Source organism: Pocillopora verrucosa, chromosome 2, assembly GCF_036669915.1.
Source record: "Pocillopora verrucosa isolate sample1 chromosome 2, ASM3666991v2, whole genome shotgun sequence".
Classification (NCBI taxonomy): Eukaryota; Metazoa; Cnidaria; class Anthozoa; order Scleractinia; family Pocilloporidae; genus Pocillopora; species Pocillopora verrucosa.
The window spans coordinates 8,122,855-8,143,987 of NC_089313.1; the positions used below are offsets into that span (position 1 = coordinate 8,122,855).

At 37.4% G+C, this 21,133-nt stretch overlaps 1 protein-coding gene and 1 pseudogene across 1 annotated transcript; one reads left to right on the forward strand and one right to left on the reverse strand.

Annotated features, from left to right (window-relative positions):
• Positions 1–21,133, forward strand: part of LOC136279212 (uncharacterized) — a 360,360-nt pseudogene that overhangs the window by 164,243 nt on the left and 174,984 nt on the right.
• LOC131786915 (mediator of RNA polymerase II transcription subunit 16) lies at positions 110–21,103 on the reverse strand. Its single transcript, XM_059103972.2, has 23 exons — positions 21,010–21,103; positions 20,230–20,355; positions 19,689–19,748; positions 19,030–19,138; positions 17,850–17,945; positions 16,762–16,914; positions 15,694–15,793; positions 14,081–14,170; positions 13,016–13,084; positions 12,120–12,194; positions 10,908–11,020; positions 10,004–10,173; positions 9,221–9,285; positions 8,753–8,899; positions 7,906–8,022; positions 7,200–7,433; positions 6,608–6,685; positions 5,962–6,065; positions 4,361–4,475; positions 3,369–3,479; positions 2,419–2,478; positions 863–1,070; positions 110–706 (listed from the first exon to the last, which is right to left on the reverse strand). Exons 1-23 carry the CDS (start codon positions 21,057–21,059, stop codon positions 502–504), a joined length of 2,655 nt encoding a protein of 884 aa, XP_058959955.2. The 5' UTR covers positions 21,060–21,103; the 3' UTR covers positions 110–501.

Here is a 21,133-nt window from a genome sequence, read left to right on the forward strand (position 1 = left end):
AGGAAGTATTCTACTATCGTAAAGATATTGTTTACAAGATATTCCATGTAACTCTTCGTATGCCCACTGTGGTTTATACCGGCGAATGAACTCTGATTTCCCTTTTTTCTTTCCTTTTTTTTTAGTTTTATTACAATACGAAACTAATGCTACTTTACATAATAAGTTTACCTAAAATACAATATTAATGCAGGCTACGGCTAGTTACTGTGAAGACGGTTTTATATATTTCTTTTCTTTGTATGTGCCTTAGGTACGTAACCGATCCATAATGCATTGACTCTCTGGGCTCCTCGCCTCATGTGTTTATGTCAGGCAGTCTGTATTCCTTTTTATTTTCCTTAATCTCTTTTTAACCTCTTGGCGTACAAATCAAGCTGTTGTTGCTGTGTTGTTGTTAGTATGTATACACAAGAAGCGACAAAAACTTAAGGCTCAAGATTAAAAAAGGTTACAACTCAAGGTTAAGGTTCAAGGGCGGACTGCGAGTTAAATATGCTTTTACTGACTACTGACGGAGGCTGAGGCTGTAGCATCGGAAGAAGATGAAGAAGAAGTAGTGGCGGCTGTTACGACAGTCTGTTGTTCCTTGTAAGGCAACTTCCTCCAGCTACCGCCGCACACACACGCCCTCATCCATCGCTGATCCCACGCTCTTGCTGCCGCGTGGTCACTGATCCCTTCCACCAGCGATACACAGTTGCACCTGAGAGAACGAAAGTTTGATCACAATGGATTATTTCGAGAAGGGAACAGCAAGATAGGACTCATTTGACACATTAGCATTCTTGGATAGGCAAATCCTAGTTCAGAATTTTTCATTATAATACAAAAGGTTGCCTTCATCACACAAACTTGTTACCTGGTGCACTGTTTTAACTTTGTCTCCGGTGATTTGTCCAAGTAGACCCTTCTTACGATATCCATGACATGCGAGCCGTCAGCAGGCATCGGGAAAATGGCTGAGGCGAATGGATGGAAGATCTGATGATACTGGTGCGCCACTGGCGGTGAACCGAACTGATACACACTGGGCCGGATTGGTCCACTTACAGCTTTACCGGACACTCCTAAAGTGAAAAATATGCATTAATGACCAATCGTGAGGGCAAGGATACTTTGAAACGGACCTCATTACTGACCTCAGCGAACCTAACGTACTGAATAAGTATGAGGCCATTATCCAGCCGTTTAATGCGAACAAAATGGACTCATTTCAAGGCCGACAGATTCGCTTTTGCAGTAACATCGCGGACACTCCCAAATCAACAATGCTACTAAGCTCATCTTACCCGCTTAGGTAGCCTATCAGATCAAAGGATTCGCGATTCACCCGCCATTCCATAATATAAATTGTAAAAACAATTCCTGCGAACAAGTCTTTCTCCAATCAAAACCGGTTAAACAAGCCTGATATAGTTGTTAAGAGTTTCTAACGAAGCGTTTGCTATATCAGAAAACTACAATGAAGTCCCTAGCCTAAAAGCAGGCCGTAATTATCAGTGCTTCAGTACGCACGTTTCTTTGCCCTAGTGAAAGTTCGAGGCTTTGAGCAACACCAGCTTGCGAAAGATCTGCAAGCGGCGCGGTCCTTATTATTAGTTCCAGACGCCAGAAAACTTCACCCTGACTCGTCTCAAATCTTCCCGCGGGTGGAGAAACTGGCCTGCAGCGCTAATAATAGTGAGGGCCTAAGCACTGGCTATGAAATTCCAACAACTCAAATTTTTGAAGGCTCAAAGTTAATTCCCTCTCATTTATCCTTGATGATTTGACCTACTGATAACTCAAACCAATCTTTGCTCGCAACATCAAGAGATAAATCACGACATATAAACAAACGACAGCTAGTGTTTTTTCCGATACATGCTCACATTTTCTGAGAAACACTGGCCAAACCAATACAAAATCACTCAATTTCTAAATTTATATCCTCTGAAATGGCATCCACAACATTATGATCCCGCTATGAATTCGGTGATCAAGTTAAAGCTAAAGTTAAAGCTATGCATGTATTAAAAATACATATAGAGAGAGATTATCCCAATAAATATTATATTATCCCAATAAATACATATATAGAGAGATTATCCCATGCAAGGTGCGCATGAACGATTTTTATTCACGAGTTGAGATGAAAAAAAAAAAAAAAACGAACGAGCGAGCGCTGCGAACGGACAAGTTTGTTAATGCATCGTAACGGTATGATGTTTTAGTCCATACATACTGAAATTTTTTTCTGTGAAGACCGTCACATTTCAAAGATTAATTGGAAGCGAACGACCGAGAAAATACATCGTTCGTCCAATCAGAGACACGAACGATAGTGCTTCACAATGTAAATTTCAGTATGTATGAAATAAATTTTCTTCCAGGATATCATTTTTGCTTTTTGGGTTAAACCTGCGTTGCACTCACCTCTGCTCAAATTTCCTATCTGCATGTTTTGAAGAGACATTGAATTTGGAATAAGAGGGGCTGAATAAAAAGAGAGAAAGGTAAACATGACTTTCATAAAATTGAAACTTATTAAACCTTGCGCATCTGATTTTAGCCCGTGAACAGGCCATCATTATAACAGCATTGGCACGAGCGTTTGTTCCCCTAGGAGAAGGTAGGAGGCCTTGACTACAAGGGCTGGGGAGAGGTCTACACTGTGTTCAGCATTAGTCCCAGACCCCTAGAAAATCTCTCCCCGACTCGTCTCAAATCTTCCAACTGATGGAGAAACGCGCGTCCGGCAGGCTCTGACAACAGGGGTCAGCTCGCAGGCTCATTTGATTTGGGACAATTTTAAAAAATAGGTGCCAAAATTAATACAAATTGCATCACATTCCCTTTGCTTCGTTTTGAGATTGGCTTCAAAAAAATTACCCAACTCTCAACCAATTAAATGCTATCCACAAAATATTTAATAATTATACACAGTAGTACTCTTTTCTTAAGGGAAATAGCTCTGGTTTTTGAAACATGCAAAGTGCATAATAAACACCTTCTTAAATATACTTTGAGGTTACAGGTAATGGTAATAGGACTGAGTGGAGTACAATATTGTCTAAAATCATACGAATGATTGAAACATGGCACGAGGTGCCATGTTATAAAAGAAAGGGAAAATTAACATCACAAGACTAGCAAAGGAGGCGTACATTGTTTTATGTTGTGATTGGTTGATTTAAACTACAACTTTAAATGTGATTGGCTTCTTGAACTTTTTGATTACCAGCTGTTCGAAAACAACTTGGCAAGTGAATAAGAGGAAAATAGGAGCTTTTTAAACCAATCACAATCAAAGAAATGGTAATTTTTATGATTAAATGGGCAATACAGCATTACATTTAAAGCAGCGCTACTTCTTTACAACTCACCAGCCAGCCTGTCATCTACATGGATATCGGGTTCATCTGAGCTGGCTTGTCTGCTTAGAAGCCAAATCTTTGTGAGGATCTTGAACAACAAAGCTAATGATTCGTTCTTATCTGTGAAAAAAAAGTGATGTCTTCATTTGATTCATCTGGGTAAACTGGGTGTCGACTAAAAAAGCCTTTCTAGAAATCACTGAGCCAGCTTTACTAATCCTGGGTGAGATTGCTGTAGGAAGCTATTTTTCAATTATGTTAGTCCGCCTGATAAAGAAGAAAGTAAATCGCTCTGATAAAAGTTAATCCCGTACAGAAATTTCCTGCAAATTTCCCTATTCATATCTTCGATTCCCTTTAGGCTCGTTTTTTAGGTAAATTCTACGTCGAACTCCCAATCAGGAAAATAATTATTTTTTTTGTTTTAGCACGTTCAACGCCTCGATCTTTTAAGGCGACTTACGTTGTAAACAACCTATACTTTTCATCCTCCGCACTGAATTTATAATCAGGTTACTTCTGTGAACAGCACGTAGCTATGTGAGGTGTGGTACCCTAGGTACGTCCTTTCTTCTCGAAATTATCTTTTTATCCTGTTGTTATGTAACAGTCTTCGAAGGCTATATTCTATGCAGAGTTAAATAGACTGTTTTCTCACAGTAAGAAGAGGCAGCAATTACTCTATTTGTAAAGTGAGACCGCCAAAGAAATAGGACATGATCAACAAGCTTATCCCATTTTTTTTTACTGAATGGCTTATGATAATATATTATTTCCATTAATTATCCAACACCAAGATAAGAAAGCTCTTATAATAGTTCTAGATAACATATAGATTAAGTTTATCGATTAATATTATAACTGTGTTCTCCTCATCACTATAACAACGAATTAAAGATTTTCAACATAATTTACCTCAAAAGCTTCGTTTTAACAAGTCATTAGGGTAAGAGGGTATGGAGACTTGTGAATTTCACCTCTATTAATGTTGTTTAGCTTACCTGCTGATGGGGTGATGGAAGGCAGTACAGCGGGTGTAGTCTGTCCCCAAAGACGGATCAACACCAGCATTTCACGCAAGGTCCCGAGGGTACTCGTGTCACGGATCAAGCTGACCTATAACAAATAATTAAGAGCCTTACTGGAAAATTTTAATCACCTGTCACTTTCCTTTTTCCGCAGGCACAATGAAAGAAAAGATTTTACTTATTTTGTATTATATTTGCCACTATGTGTAATGTTACAACACTTTATAACGATTGATAAAGGAAAAAAACAAAACAAAACAAAACGAAAAAAGAATAATTGTGAGGAAACCTAAGAACAACCATTAACCTTTACACCCTAACATCAGTATGCACATTCTCCATTCTGTTCTCAATATATTTCCTAAGGGGCTGACAAGGAGAATTTGTTCAACAATCAAGACCTTCGATCGTTGCTGATCATTTCCATTTTTCTTGTGTCCTTTATGTGTAATTTGGGGATGATATTGTAAGGAGAAATTAGATGCTAGTGAAAGGGTTAAGGTTTGTAAGCTTGGGTTTCCTCACAAGTAGTACATGATAAAAATATAGATAACAGATATAGGAAAAATATGTGTTGGCAGCCTCATAACAGTCCGTAGTCCGTAATGGAATTAGTAGTCATTGATAGTAGTTACTTAAAGTTTTATTCTAAAGGACGCTAGAGACGAAGAGCCATTGATGTCAGGTGTAAGAGAGTTGAAAAACTCTGGGCCTTAAGAGAAAATGGAAAACTGTCGAGTATTTGTTTTCCAGATGAGGAAAAGGAGACACGTGAAGCGAAACGCGCGGCGTCCTTGCACAGTGCCGACATCGCACGGACTCGCTGTGAGGAAGCTTAGTAGAATGAAGCTACCAACATCAAGGAAAAGAGGGAGGAAATTAATGCCCGAACAAAAATAGTTTTTTGTAATACCAGTGGTGGAAAAATGTAACCATGACGTGAAACTTTAGGACCACCAAATATAAAAAAAATGGTCCGATATGTACCGAAAGACCAAACCTTTTGACTCTCAGAAATGATTAAGACGCATGTTCTCCTTACAGTTCTTCTACTGAAATTAATTCTTATTTTTTGATTTGTCAGTTAATTTTTTAACTTTGGATATTCTTTACTATGACTTCATAGAAAGCCTGCTGGTTTTCCACCAATTTCCATGATTTTCCGGGAGCCAATTTGAAATTCCAAGACTTTCTATGCCTGGAACACGAATCATTCAATTCCATGACTTTCCAGGTTTTTCAGGACCCGTACGAACCTTGCATGAATACATTCTCCAGCAAACGCCTGATGATACTAGAAACATTTATTTGGATAATAACTTTGTCTTGAGATTCAACACCAAATTCACTTCATTAATCTGAAAGAACACTTACGGCTCCGACAAGGGTTTTATAACCATTTCAAACAAGACAATCCGCCTTAATCAACTTTTTCTTAAAATTCCCAACCGCAGTCGTTTTTTTTCGCAACGCGGGTGACGGAGATGAGGGGAGAGAGAGGACGTGTTTTTCGAACAAAGACGTCGTTACGACATTCAATCGACATGCGCTCCATCTCTCAATTATCATCTTACCCCTGGTGCAGACTCCTTATTCTGCTGAGATGTGTAAGCTACCACCACAAACATAGCAAGGTCAGTCAGCCATTGGATAAGAGGGAACATTGACAACGCTGTTGCTGTAAGAACAATCAAAACAAAAAACAAAAAAATAAAAACAGAAAGCCCTTCCATTAGATGAGATAAGAATTACACGTGTGACTAAGAACTTAAGCTATGGAGAAACCATACGTTCGACGACTGTTTGTCGAACGTGGAAATTTTGGCTAGAATTGGCGTGTGGCATTTGCAAAATAGCCTCGATTTACTACAACACATTAACATGAAACACGTATCACATTGGATACAGCGCCTAAAACTCGTGCAAAGCAACAAGTTTCGTTGATGTTTTTCTATTTTTTTTGTTTATTTAGTTCTCCTGATATAAGCTCCTCACAATAACTTATTTCCTAACGCAAGATGTTGTTACTTCTGGATGAGATCGATAGATACTGCTAATCTCCACAAGCGCAACAGTTCAATTCGAGTCAATCGCTGGGAATGGAGTTGTATGAAAAGTGGGTGGAAGCTTATCAAATGCTGGCAGATCAAAAGGGAAAAGTATTGTTGCCTATTAGAGAAAGACGTTATTTCTCGTTTATCAAAGGATTATTTCTCTTACTGCTATCGAGAGTCAACTCTTTTGTATCCAACACTTGTAAGACTTTATCGACTTCGAGATCTAAGGTCGATGAAATCTCTAAAAGAGACGAAGAGAACAAAAATTAGTTCAGATCACAACAACGTTTGACTTGGAGACAAAGAAGTGTTTTTGCAATAAAATGGGAAAATGACTCATGTAGACTGATTAGAACGCTTTTCGACTGACTGCAATGAAGTAATCGCAAGATAAATCAGAGTAAAGGAAAATGACTCAAAGAAAGGCAATAAAACTGAATTTAAATACGTAAGAACGGCCTCGAGCGCAAGAAACTTTTAAGTTTCTTAAAATTGGTTTATTGTCGGATTTTCGTGTGAGTGGCACGAACGTTCGAGAGCAGTCATAGAGCGTAATGGAGAAAAGCTAACGCAGTCCCACACTGCTTTCAACGTGATTTATAATTAGCTCTAATAGGCACAGACGCAGAAGTCAAAATTACTGCGGAAAAACTTTATCAATTTCCAGTCGACACACATGTATGCCATGGCTATTCTAGCGTGATAGCTATTGATCGAAGGGGTTGTAATTTGAACAAAAAAAAAACACAGCTTACTGGCAAGTTGTTCAGCAGCGGTGTGTGAAGATTTCAGTAGAGATCTAAAGGCTGCTGCTATGGCAACCAGAAGCTGACACACATAACAATCTACTGCCTGCCCTGCTCCGTCCTTCATACATCTGAACAGACTGGCTTTGATCGCGCGGAACCTGGACATGCGAATGTGCTGCTGAGGAATGTCTTGAATTCTGAACTCATCTGTGAACTGCCTTGAAACTGCATCAAGGGTATCTAACGAAGAAAGGTAGACATTGGCCAAAGGAAAGAAATAAGCAATACAACTAAATAAGAAATGCATGGCTATGTAGACAGATAGGAGCGTAAAATTAGAAAAGAATACAGGAAGAGGGTAGAATGGAAGGAAGGAAGGACGGAATGAATAGATGAATAAATAGATAATTATATAATAAGCTCAGTTATGCTCGCATTCTGATTGGTTCTCGCTTATGATCTATTGGAGGAAAGACGTATAGATGACGTCATCATTAAAACTTTTTTTTCCCATATATTTTAATTCTTTATTATATAAAACAAATAGATTCCAAGTTGCCGTGCGTCTGTTCAGTAATAGATCCCAGAGAAATGGAGGAACAAACCAACGATTTAATGGACGGATTAATGTGTTTATTGAGGCAAAGAGAGGTAAAGAGGAAAAGAAACAAGGAGAAGAGGTAACAGAAGGAGAATGAAGTAGAGGATGTACCTGGCGGTGTTCCAAGGTGAGCCGCCATTAGCACATCCCACCATTCCCAGCCGGTAAGTAAACAGTAATGCAGCAAGTCCGAAAGGCTGCGTTTTAGCCGAGTTCCAGTCATACTGTCTGTCAACGAAAAAATAAAGGAAAAACATTAACCTCTTAGTGCGTCAAGCTTGGATCGCAAATTGAAAATCAATGACATGAAGAGAAGCCTAAATTCCTTCGCATGGCATAGGTCTGGTACATGGATTGTAAATCATGTAGAGGTCATTTGGGAGATCCCCTGAGATTCTCTCAGTTTAAAAGTGAAGGTAAATTAACTGCAAAGCCTTCGAAGAGAAAGAATTCGTTGTTAAAAGCAAACAACACTAATTTTCGTAAGAGAGAATCTGTAGTTGGATTAATTCAAGTGGTCTCTTGGAAACTGTTGGAACTGTCTATGGTGCTCGCTTTAAAACGTCGCGTTGTATTTTTCGTACTCGGTACGTTAAAAAATCAACTTGAGCGTCATTTTGCAGGTGTGAATCAGGCTGATATGTACGGAGCTTTCCATTGATGGTTGGAAAACCTTGGTTTTTGGTAAAATCAAACAAACCCTATTAGCCAATCAGAACAAAGATAAATACCACGTGCACAAGGAGCAAGTCAGAGCTGCGAATCAGTTGATGTAAACGGGCCTCAAACACGGGCTAAAGTGAGTTACTTGGTCTCGATTAGTTCGAACTTTTCATCTGACTGGTCAACCTCTATAAAAGGGTAAGGTACTGATAATGAACCAACCATAAAGAAAAGTAAAACAAAGGCAAAGAAATCCCAGATTACTATCGACAATTACAATTCATTCGGTACTCACCACCAAGATGATGCAGTTTTAAAAGTCTAATATCTCCCGCCATGGTGACACCCACCATGCAACAGCAGCAAGGCGAATAACAGACGGCTCCCAGACAGCCTGCGTTGTAGCTCGCTACAGATAAACGTGCTCTCTTGGGTGCAGTACCTGAGAAAAATATTTATAAAATATAAAAATAATACAAATAAATGACCAAGTTTTTATCCCAAAAACCTCCTGTTGCCCGGAAGCTACAAGGTTTGTTCATCTTGATAAATTCATCCTCAATTTTCAAGCTCGTTATTTGACATTCGTTTCAATCTTTGTCATTTCTTAACATCCTTGATCCAGTTAGCTTTATTCAAACTTATGTGATGTTTGTTAACACTACCAAACTATCATTTTGAGAATTCTCTCTATTTGAAGGCAATTCTCCATGACGCTAAAAATAGTTAAAACCACGTTGTATAAGCTGCTTCAAGTACCTACCTAGGTCACTGTCTGCTGATGGTTTCATTTTTGTGCGAAAAGAGCCGCTCGGTACCAGACCAACACTGTAAGGTATGAATGAAGATTATTGTTGCTTGGTTACATTCGGAATGAGGGATATCAAAATGGTACTTACACCATTGGTTCAAAACAACAAAACGTACGTTACTCAAATACAGCAGCGTCTGAAAGAAAAAATTTCAGCCTAGACAAGGTTTAATTTTGCTTTCAATTTTCCACTGACCATCAAAGTCTATTTGAAGGCACTGATAAACCTGTAATGTATGAGACAAAATCAAGACGTTGATTTAAGATTCCCTGGAAAGGCAGATGCCCTCCCTCAGAATCGAAACACACCGTCTGCATTCTGCCTTGAGCAACTTGCACATGGGTTAGAAGAACAATGGCAGGCCTGGCAAATCGGTACTAACAAAATTGATGACAATGTTTTGCCAATTGCAACCAAAGCTTCTTAACTGTTCGATTTATGCGTCGCACATAGAGAAAAACACAATTATTATTAACTGATGCAACGGTAAAAGAAGAACAGTTCTCCACGAAGGCCTAAATCCATGGCGTATGATTTACATAATTTTGCACAGTTAACAGAAAAATCCTGTTTTGTGAAAGTGTCGCCTTAGCTTATCAATAAACCGTCAGTGACCAGTCGGTAATCAGTCGGTGGTCACTCGATAATTTGTCGGTAATCTTTCGGTCGACTGTTGAGTGAGGTGAGCTGTTCCCAATAAAAACCGTTGCACTTTTGTCTAGTTTCAAACCTACCAATTTAGCATCTGAAGTCTATCATCATCGTATTGAACCATTAGGAACGATGCAGGGTACGTCAGCAGATTACTCATTGGCGAAATGTCGACTTTTGGCGTGGGTATGCGAGGCAGACAGAGACAAACAATCTTTGCTGAATCATCGTAAGTATTTACATTTTTCCATTCCTGAATCATTCAAACAAAGAAATTCAACGAATATAATTACGTCCCACGTAAGGGAAACTGCTAAATATTTTATTTGGTAAGATAGGATGAATTTCAAAGAGGAAAGAACAAAGCGACGTGCAGCATGGAGGGTTAACACTTTCACTCCCAAGAGTGACCAGGGAGGGGAGGGTGACAAGTTTGCAGGGCCACCCGTCATGGGCTCATTAAAAACTCATTGAGAGCCACACTATAAGCTCAGCTCGAATGAAGAACGTACATGGCATACACTCCTTTGCTTGAAAAACAATATTTAATAATGCTAGGATTATTGTGATAGTGTAGTCTGATCGTCCGGGTGATTGTAGTCCTGAGAAGGATTAGTCGACCGACCTACGTCACTTGAGTCTTACAGCCAATAACATTAGGGCAGAACTGACCAATCACTTTATACGGAACGGACTTAGAACTTTCGACCGATAACAACCATTCACTTGACTCTGATGATGACTTCCGCTCAGGTTGTCGAAACATCAGTCACCACTACCGACAACAGTCCTTCGCCCAGACGATCAAACTACACTCTCTCATGTTATATTACCCACGGCTTCAAACTATTTACAGTAATAGTATTGTTTCCCAAAGTGTTTGCATGTCTATGTTCTTGTTTGAGGGAGAAAAGAGGACGGCTTATAGAAGAGAGAGGAGCCCTTGCAAATGACCTTTTGCGACTTGTTTTAACGTTCTTTACTTACATATACACTGTAATTGCCTCCACGTGGATGAGTAATTTCTTGTTGAAATCTTTCATGTAGTTGTATGGATTCCTTCTTCATTTCCCATCGTTTGATGCAACTCCCAAACGGCCCTGAAATTTGAAGACGAATACAAAGCTTACAACAACCAGGCAGCCAAAATGGAAAGAAAAATGGTTACTTACGAGGATTTTTTGTTTACACTGAGGGGGGAGGGGGGAGGTCGGTCGGTGGATTTTGGTGTGTCACGATGAAATTAACCCTCGAATTAGCAGTTAATTGGTTGTCAGTTTTCATGTGATTCCCCAAATCCAACATTGTCTTGTCTAAAGTCACAACACAGCGACTTATCCAAGGCTCAAATCCGGACTATTCAAGTTGGAATCCAGTGCACCAACCACTAGGTCACTGTACCTCCCACACCATTCAGCCAAGCTTCTCTCTAAAATAGCTTTACTTTACTGGTATCTAACCAGAAAAGGCAATTTTACTCTGAAATACTAATTAACCCATAGAGCAGATTGCTTTCGTTTTGCTTCACTGAGTGGGGTCTTTACTTCGCTCTGTGTTTGGTCCAGAAAATTCGCAACAGACTCTAAACCAATCAGATGCAAAACTCACACCAATCACGACTTGTTCGCCGCATTTTCCCGCGCTTTAGGCGGGTTGCTTGATTTTACTCTGAGTTCTCATTGGCTCTTAAAAGTTTTTTCCTTTCTTCTGATTGGTCATTGTGATTACTTTGGTTTTGGTTTTACGACACTCAATCGAAAAGCGCTCTAATAAGACCTATGTAATAACACGTCAGAATACAGTACAGAAATCTACCATGTGGGAGGGCAATGTAAACTGGGACATTAAGCCATTGAAATCTTGATTGATCTGAAGCACTGTACATGTAAATTTTGCTTCAAATGTTTCAGCGTCTTATTTAGCGTTCAGCATGGAAGAATTCAGCTCACATACTGGTGTTCAATAGAACTCTAAAATGTTGAGGCAAATTATATGAAAGATAGCAGCTGAGTAAAACAGACTTAAATCTTTCCTTTCTCACAATTTTCATCATTGAGCGACTTTGCCGCCAATACAAGTTAGGAGAGAAGAAATATCTGGGACGAAGGTAATTGCAGGGAGCTTGTTTTTTTAGGTGCTGCTCACAGCAATTTACAGAGTGCGCTTTTAAAACTAAGATTTATTGCACTAAGATCTTACCAGTTGTACAAACAAGAAGAGCTTCCCCAGAGTGCTTGGACAAAAACTGGATATTTTTCACACGATATTCCGGATCTGAAAACCAAACAACAACCAACATACAATCTATCCTTTCAGAGTAGACATTTAAGATTAGTAATTATGCAGCAGAAGTTTCGTGGAGTAAATGCTTTTAGTTTTTGAACTAGCATGCATTGTAAAATTAATACTGTCATTGGCTTATTGTATTGCATTGGAAGTCCCAGTAGTTGTGCAATGCAAAGTTTGTAACAATTAAGCAATCTTAATTTAAGACAGGGACTTTAACCTTTATAAGAACGTAATCAGTGATAATCATATATTTCATGATTTGCTACCTCCAAAGAGGAGACGTGTACTCTGTGAGCGCAAGCATAACTTTATATTATCTAGAGTTAAAACTAAATGCTTCAAGCATTTTTTCCTCAATAAATGCTTATTCAATTAAATTCACTGTAATAAGGAAGTTCATGATGTTACATAATGTTACAATGTTACAATTTTTATATATTCTTAATTATATTATTATTATTATTATTATTATTATGTAGGTAGCACTAATATTGCATGGTTCAGTAGATTTCCTTTTGCAATGTAACATTGCTTCTGATGTTTAAGGAGCACCTGTATCATTAAACTAGTAACACCACTATGACTACTACTGAATGTAGTACTACTACAGAAACAAGTGGGATGGCAATGTAAAAAGGTATCAGTAGCCTGACTTTGGGTAATGTACTGCATTGTTAGTCATGTAGTAGTGCTTTGCCATTCTTATTTTTAAATATATCAATAAAGTAAATAAATAGCGATGAACACAGTCTTAAAACAGGTATCTATGATCTAGATTGATAAAAGCTTCTTTTAACACAACTTACAATTTTTAGGCTCTGTGGGTGAATGTGGAAACAAACAGGGAAGAGGATCAGATTGGATCTGACAGTCATCTAAAAGAAACAAATAAAACTATGATCAAACTAATATAATCAGTCATTCACTTTAAACATTTCCTATCAAAGACTGCATGTGTAATATGAAACACTTATGGAGCAGGCACAAGGCAGCAGTGAGAAGTTGCTAACTATACTGTGGTTGAGTGATAAATACCTGGAACTAATGAAAATTGTGGGTTGACTTTCCTATTTTTTGTTTGCTATGAGTGTTTTCTCCAGGATTTCTGCCTTCCTCCCCTAAATCAGAATTCCATATTCCAACTAGACTTTGATACACCTCAAAGTGAGCTCTTGATCATGATTGTTTTGGCATACATTTTGTATAAAAATATTACAGTACTTTTAACTTTTACCATTCCTCTTGCTATACCTTGTAAATATATGACGTGAATGCCTACAGTTTATCTTAATTTCATTGGCTTCACTAAGTCAACATCACCAAAAATGTTCCTTTTGTTTCCCTCATAGAAAATTATAGGGGCATAGTAAAATATAAACACTTAGGTGAACAGGGAGCAGGGGTTAAATTCTTGGCCCAAATACCACATACAGTCTTGTGCTAAAGTCATGAAAATGCCTGTTGACAAAATTCGACTAAATTCCCTAGCTTTTCATCGCAAACTTGCGATTGGTAAGAAAATTTAAAGAAACAATGTCTTTTGTTCTGGAAAAATGACACAAAGTGCAGGTGGGAATTTTCCCATGAACTTTTGGACAACAAAGGACACATAAGACACATAAGACCTGATTTGAAGGGTTTTTCTCCTAACCAGTTTCCTCAGCTTTCTGCCCTAAAAAAAAAGTCACCCCAAATTCTCATTCAACTTGCAATTGGGAACAGAGGATAAATAACCACCTCCCCAATGTGCCATTGCTAAGATCCTATTTTATTTACCTTTGATTTGTTTGAACATCTTTTTTTTCATTTGTTTTCATTTTTAGATGCAACTTATGAGTACCAGGTGATATCAAATATAAACATACATGTACCTGTCCCTGGTCCACCAGACAAGGAAACTCTGAAGAACTGCACAGCACTGCATGGCTCCCCATCATTTGCCACCACAATCACTTTTCCTTCTGCAGAAAATGATCACTGGTTTTAAATACAAGTAACAGGGTACTTCAAGGTGGAAAAAATTTTATCCAAAGTTTGCACAATTTCTTTCCACATTGAGTTTCTACATGTAACTCTAATCAAAATTAATGTGTTTGAAAAATGAGCAGTAGCTCAACAAAGACTACACATGGCTAATCGCAAGGGAAATCAGAAGCTCATTAAGTATTCTCCAAGCATCCTATGTGCCCCTATCACATAATAGAGCACATACCTATGCCTAATTATGAAGAACCCAACTCCCCATGTTAGGGTATGGAATGACCTACTTATTGGTAAACTGGTTTCAAGAACTTCTGGTTCCAGGCCCATGTACAGGAGCCAATTGTTTTGTGTTTTTGGCCAGCCTGAACCCACCCAGTCCCCCTCTCCATTGAGAGGTGCTAATAAATCATCAAAATGCTTGTATTAGTGTATCGAAAGCAGGATACATTTGCATGGGTGTCAAGGGCTACTCCCCTTCTCTGTCAGACAACTCTTTCTACTCTTTGTCAGGTTTTTCTTAAAAATCACAAACATTCATTACATTGTGAACTCTTCAGTTGAAAGAGGAACTTTGAAAGTAAAGTGTCCTAAACAAGAATACAGTGTAGGTTCCAGCAAGTGCTCGGATTTAACAACATCATATTGCACGGGCTTCTCTATTTCATCAGTCTGCAATCATGGTAATAGGACTGAGGGAGTTGCTGCATCAATTGGATTGTCACAGTAAGCAGTTTAAGGTGAATTTGAAATTTCAAACAAGAGAAATATCCCACACTTGTGCTGTGCAAGGTTCATTTATCATATAGCTTACTAAATCAGTCTTTAAGAGCCTCGACACTGTGAAAAATCCACTTATGTCCAGAAATGCACGCAGTAATAATAATAAAGGCAGATTTGATGAAATTATGTCAAAATGAGTGAATATTCATGGATTTGACGATTTTGGTGAATTTTAGTTGAATTTGTCAAAGTGAACTCAGCTAGGTGGAATTGATGATTTTGACTAAAGATAATAGTTGAATTTGTCAAAGCATGATCAGCTTGGCAGAATTGATGATTTTGACAAAATTTAGTTAAACTTGTTGAAGCAAAATCAGCTTAGTGGAATTGATGATTTTGACAAATTTTAGTCAAATTTATCAAAGCAAAGTCAGCTCAGCAGATTTGACGATTTTGACTAATTTTCACCAGTCTCTTTACTACATGCATTTCTGGACATATCTCAAAAAACCTGTCAGTAATATATTAATGATGTTTTGCAATAAGTAGAGAAAAATTGAGAGGGAACCTCTTGGTGTGAGGAATTCATGTGCAAGCACTGGACATCCAAGAAAGGATAACCAACCACAAAATGTTGTAAATGGGTGCCCAATGTAATTTTGCACAACTTTCATTTGGTAATAACAACAACCAAACAAAAATAATAGCCTGAAAGAGTAACAATGATCTATTTGTCTGCATAACTACCTCCATAAAAAATCAAAGTGCACAGTCCACTTACTGCTAGAAAATGCCAGATCAGCCACAGCCACTCTTGATCGCACTTGTGCCAGGCATTTCCTTGTGACTTGTACTTCTGGCTTGATTGTGGTCACACAAATCTACAGATTATACACAATACCATGTACATCTCATACATTTAGAAACAATAATAATAATGTTTATATCACCAATTAACATCTTTACCTTAAATCCTTTACACTCCAACACCAGTAAATAATTTCTCCATACTGTTCTTTATATATTTCCAACAGTGCTGACAAGGAGAACTTGTTTAACAATCAAGAGCTTTTTCTTGTGAACTTAATATTTGATTCAGGGGTGATATTGTAAGGAGAAATTAGATGTTAGTCACTCATAGTCAGGTCACAGGGTTAAACTACATTGTTGATCATGTAGTAAAGAATTGGACCCTGCCTAGTGTGTGTCTGCTGAGTTATAGATGCAAACAAGAAGTTTGAAGAGCATGAGAGAAGCGTATGAGTTACTCCAGGCACAGGCAAGAGCAACTCTAGCTTCTTCTAAATAATTTATTCTGAGTGCTGAAAAGACTGCTGTGTTTCCTCCAAAGAAATTACCTTGACAGAAAACCCAATTTACTTAATTGGCTATTTTAAAAACAACCTTGTGTTATAGGCAGAGTTTGAATTGAATGCTGCTATGTAGCCTGCTGTGACAGCATCTTTTGCATGTCAGTTTTCCATGTTTCATGGTAGAAAGGCTGATACCATGAACCATTGAATCACTCAATAAGACCAAGATATCACAAGAAATAATCACCAAGAAGGGAATTCTTGATTGTTATAGAAATTCACCTACTCATCACTGTTGGAAATGCATAGAAAACAGGATGGACAATGTGCATACTTATGTTGGGGCATAAATGTTAATAAGGAAAATGAGACAGACATGTCACAAGTTAAAATAATTTCAAGTCAAAAGAATTCAAACTAATTTTGAATGTACAGCAAAATGGATTAAGGCAGTGTTTCTGACACTGTTGGAGAAAAAACATTTAACAAGTTTGAAATGATTTTAACCCTTAATATGCACATTAGATATAACTTACCAGACCAGTCTCACTAATGGCCACCCAGCCATCCTTGGCTCTCATACCACCAATCTCAACTAAAGGGGGCTTGCTTCGATTTATCTTGAAGCGATCACTCAAATTCTTCTGCATGAAAGAATGCTGGGGATCTTCAGACAAGCTAAACAAATTCTAATGAAATGTAAATGAAAGCAAATGTAAGTAAAGCTAAAAAAACAAATCACAAGAATCTTCCCAAAATTTCCTTCAGTTACAGCTTAATTCATTTGTCTCAATGATAAGTTATAACATTGACAAGATTTTGCTTTAACTCAAGCGCAAGAAGAGAAAAACAGGACAGGAGGGGCCATCCAAACTCCTGGGATGGGTAATTTTGCCACTCAGACAAGAAAGACAAGAGTAATTTATGAACTTATTTATCCAATCAAACCACCCCCAAAATGGGCAATTAACTTTTTTCACTTGGCTTTGCACATGTTACATAATAACTCATTTTTCCATATTTGATAACTTTATTGCCCATAAATACAAGTACCTCTTACAGAAAGTAAAAAAAAAAACAAACCATTTTGTCTACAGTGCATGATTGTGTTTGATTTTGTCATGCAAAGTGCAGGTGTTAATTTTTGCTTCTAAGACCCTGAAGTTGTTAATGTCTGTTTTTTCCTGACAACTGATTTGACAGGTAAAATAAATCCTGGCAACCCAGCCATGAGCCCCCACATAAGAAAGGGAAACAGGCACCAGTTACAGTGAATAAAGGGTGGAAAGAGGAGGGAGGGGTGGGGAAAACTGCCTAAACTGATCATCATGAATATTTTCCATTCAATTCTAGGGAGATTTAAATTTGTAAATAACAGGGTTGCCATGGACAGTTGAGCACTCAGCTTGAACAGATTTGTAGTTTTAGAACTGGCAAGCACTCACAAAACATGAAACTCTGAGTTACATTACCAACTTTTCTTAGGAACAAAATGGTCTCATAATAATTGTGCAACCCATCTACATGTACAGGCACTCTAACAAATAATCTGAATCTGTCAGTCATATCTACAAGCACTTCCTTGACCTAATTTGACAGATGAGTCAGCATGTGTTACATGTACCTTAATGCCAGTATCTATCCATGAAATGGCAACTAGTCTTTCTCCTTCTCCAACATCAATGGTGCGGATGCATTCCCAGTCATTTACCATATAATTCTGTGGAAGAAATGTAAAAACACAACAGAAATTCAGACAATACATTCTTCAATCATGATCAAAAGAACTTGAACTCAAAGTATTAAAAAAGCTGCAAACAAGTTTATCATGATTTTGTTGTCTGAAATAAAGAATAAATTATAGAGTGTTCTCAGGAGAGAACTGAAATAAGTGTGAAGGATGGTATATAAAACATCTAGTATCATATCCAATTTTAGAATTTCCCCAACAAACTCACAATCATTTTATCCCTCTTCATTCCCTCACATCAGCATCCGTGTTCTCTATACCCTACTCTATACATTTCTCTTGGCACTGACAAGGAGAATCTGAATAACAATTAAGGCTGGCAATCACTTCCTTCAGTTCTCGTGATCTTAAAGATAGATTCATCAGTATTAGAGCTAAAAGGAGAAATTAGAAGCTGGTCACTCTTCGTATTTAAAGGGTTAAATAAAAATGATGTATAAATAGCATTAATGATTGCTAAACTGAACTCAACTTAACCCTTTCACTACTAAGAATGACCAGCATGTAATTTCTCCTTATACCATCATCCCTGAATTAAACATTAAGGTTATGAAAATAAAGAAAATGATCACCAACTAAAGAAGCTCTTGACTGTGAAATAAATTCTCCTTGTCAGCACCTTAGGAAGTGTTTAGATAACAGTATGGAGAATATGCATACTGATGTTATGGTGTAAAGGGTTAAAGGGTCAGTAAGAGAAGTCAAAGGTGACACAAACAAGCCACATCTGGATCAATCAGTTGATAAATTTTGAACTACAATGGGTGTTTCAAAATTAGTACCACTAGGATTAAGGAGAGTGTTTGATGATATTAACTGTTTTGGTTTCATCAACTGAATATACAATACAGTATATAATGGCACTTCTAACTTTGCCCTTGGTCAGAGCAAAAGCTTTCAGTTTAAATAAGTTAGACTATTGGTAATCATTAATCATAAAATTTTGATAAAAGACAGAAAATGCAGGTAAACCATCATTAACCTTAGATGAGTATGAACCTGGTTTCATTTTCAAAACGAATAACACAAATTAGACAACTCAATAGGAACCTGCCTTCATAGTCCAGAGTTTGCACACCCCAATAAGGTCTGTGGAGAGAAGTCTTGACCCTGTTCCATCCCATGATAGAGTTTGGATTAAACCCTCATGACCAGAGCTAAAACTTCAAAATACAGTAAGCAAATGATTATAAAATGTTCGACAACATTTAACCAAAAACTTTTTGCTTGTATGAGTTATCCTTTTGACAAAAATTGACAAGAGGGGATTTGAAATCACAACATTGAGCTCATTCAGCATGTCAAGCCTTTAACTTGATTTCAGCCATAGGAAATAATTCAATTTTCAAAGGAAAGCAAAAATGAAACCAAATAAATGAACACATGAAAATAAAAAATAGAAGTACATTTACTTGATTCTCCTAAACTAAGCAGTCAAAATTCTCATTTGCCAACTTAACCCTTTTCTCCCTGGGAGAAATAATTATCTAGTTTCCCCCAACAGTATCAATCCTGAATCAAACATTAAGGACATGAGAATAAAGAAAATGATTGTAAGGTCAAAAATCTTTTGATCGTTATACAAATTTCCCTTGTGCATACCAAGGGAAATGCATAAGGAACTGTATGGAGAATTTGCACACTGATGCTAGGGTGGAAAGGGTTAAATTATAATCAAAAGAAAGGCATTTTAGAAAAAATTATGTTTGATACCTGCATACATCATAAGGACAATCAGGATCCAAAATATTTATTCCATTTGTGACCTGTGATCTAAAAATCCATAACAAGAAAACAATCAGAAACAGAATTGTACTATAGGCCCAGCGAAGAGGCAAAATAGATATTCTATACTTCATCACTGAATTCAATTTGATATGGATTTGCTTTTCATCTCTGGGGCTGGGCTGTTCAAAGCTGGGTTAAGATAACCCAGGGATAGAGTGAAATTTGATTTCAGATCAAAAAACCTTTAAAAAATTAATTCATTTTATTCCAATTTGTCTACAAATTCTAAAAATTAATATTATTTGAAAAAGACCCTTGAATAGAGAAGTAAAGAAACTTGGATTAAAATTTAATCCTGGGTTAGTGCTAATCGGCCTTCAAACAACTGGGCCCAGACCTGGTAAGATTCTCTAGTGCCTGTCTTGCATTAGGAATTTGTCTCCATTATACTAACAAAGCAAAGTAGAACAAACGATTCTAGAATTAAAAAACATTGTCTTGAATCATTATTTATTTCTATGCATACCTTTTATTTTGTCCATTGGTGCCACTTGGATTATGTTCTTCATTGAGATCAAGTTTTCGGTAACCAGTACTGAATGCAATCAAGTTTCTGCAGGACCAGGCTACAACAACTTTGCCACAAGGATTGCTTTAATTTAAAAAAAAGCCATGTCATTAAAGTAATGGAATCTAGATTTTCCATCGTCAATAGTAAAATGAACAGATTTTACCGAAATGTTTACATGTATCTCTGGAGATCTTTTAAACTGAAATTGCTATAATTATGTTAGATCAAAATAATTATAAATCTTGCCGTTTAAGTTTAGAAGGCATGAAAGAAGAGTCGTGCAAACTTATTCAAAGCTATTATTGGCCTTGCATCGCACAATATTTTGATTCTCACTTTCCATTGGTTTATTTCATCAGGTTGAAACATATCTCAGCCTGCTAAATTCTCCAATTTAGCCTGCAAAATGCGCCACAGTGCCCGACAGAGTGATAATAAATGTAACTCTCTTTTGTTCACAAATACACGGACGATATCATAACACAGCTGATGTAGATTAAACAAAGCTGTCAACTGGGAGATATTGTCTTGATATCTTTTTTCAAAACACCTCATTCGCATTAATACCCATTACTAGAAATGTATAACCATCCATAAGTATCGAGAACATGCTTTTATATTAATTCTGGATATTGTCAGTGATCAGCTTCATTCTGTTCACATTAGATCAATTTACTTTGACTTTATTCCTTGCATGAAAATAATCAATTGATAGAAAACCAGCAAAGTTTTTACCTTTTTACTGGTTTTGATGTAGACCACACCACATCGTAAATCAAGTCCATTTTATTCCTGGTTTATCTTTTCCGCCATGTTGGATGAATTACCGCTGACCTATGACGATTGATACTAAATGAAT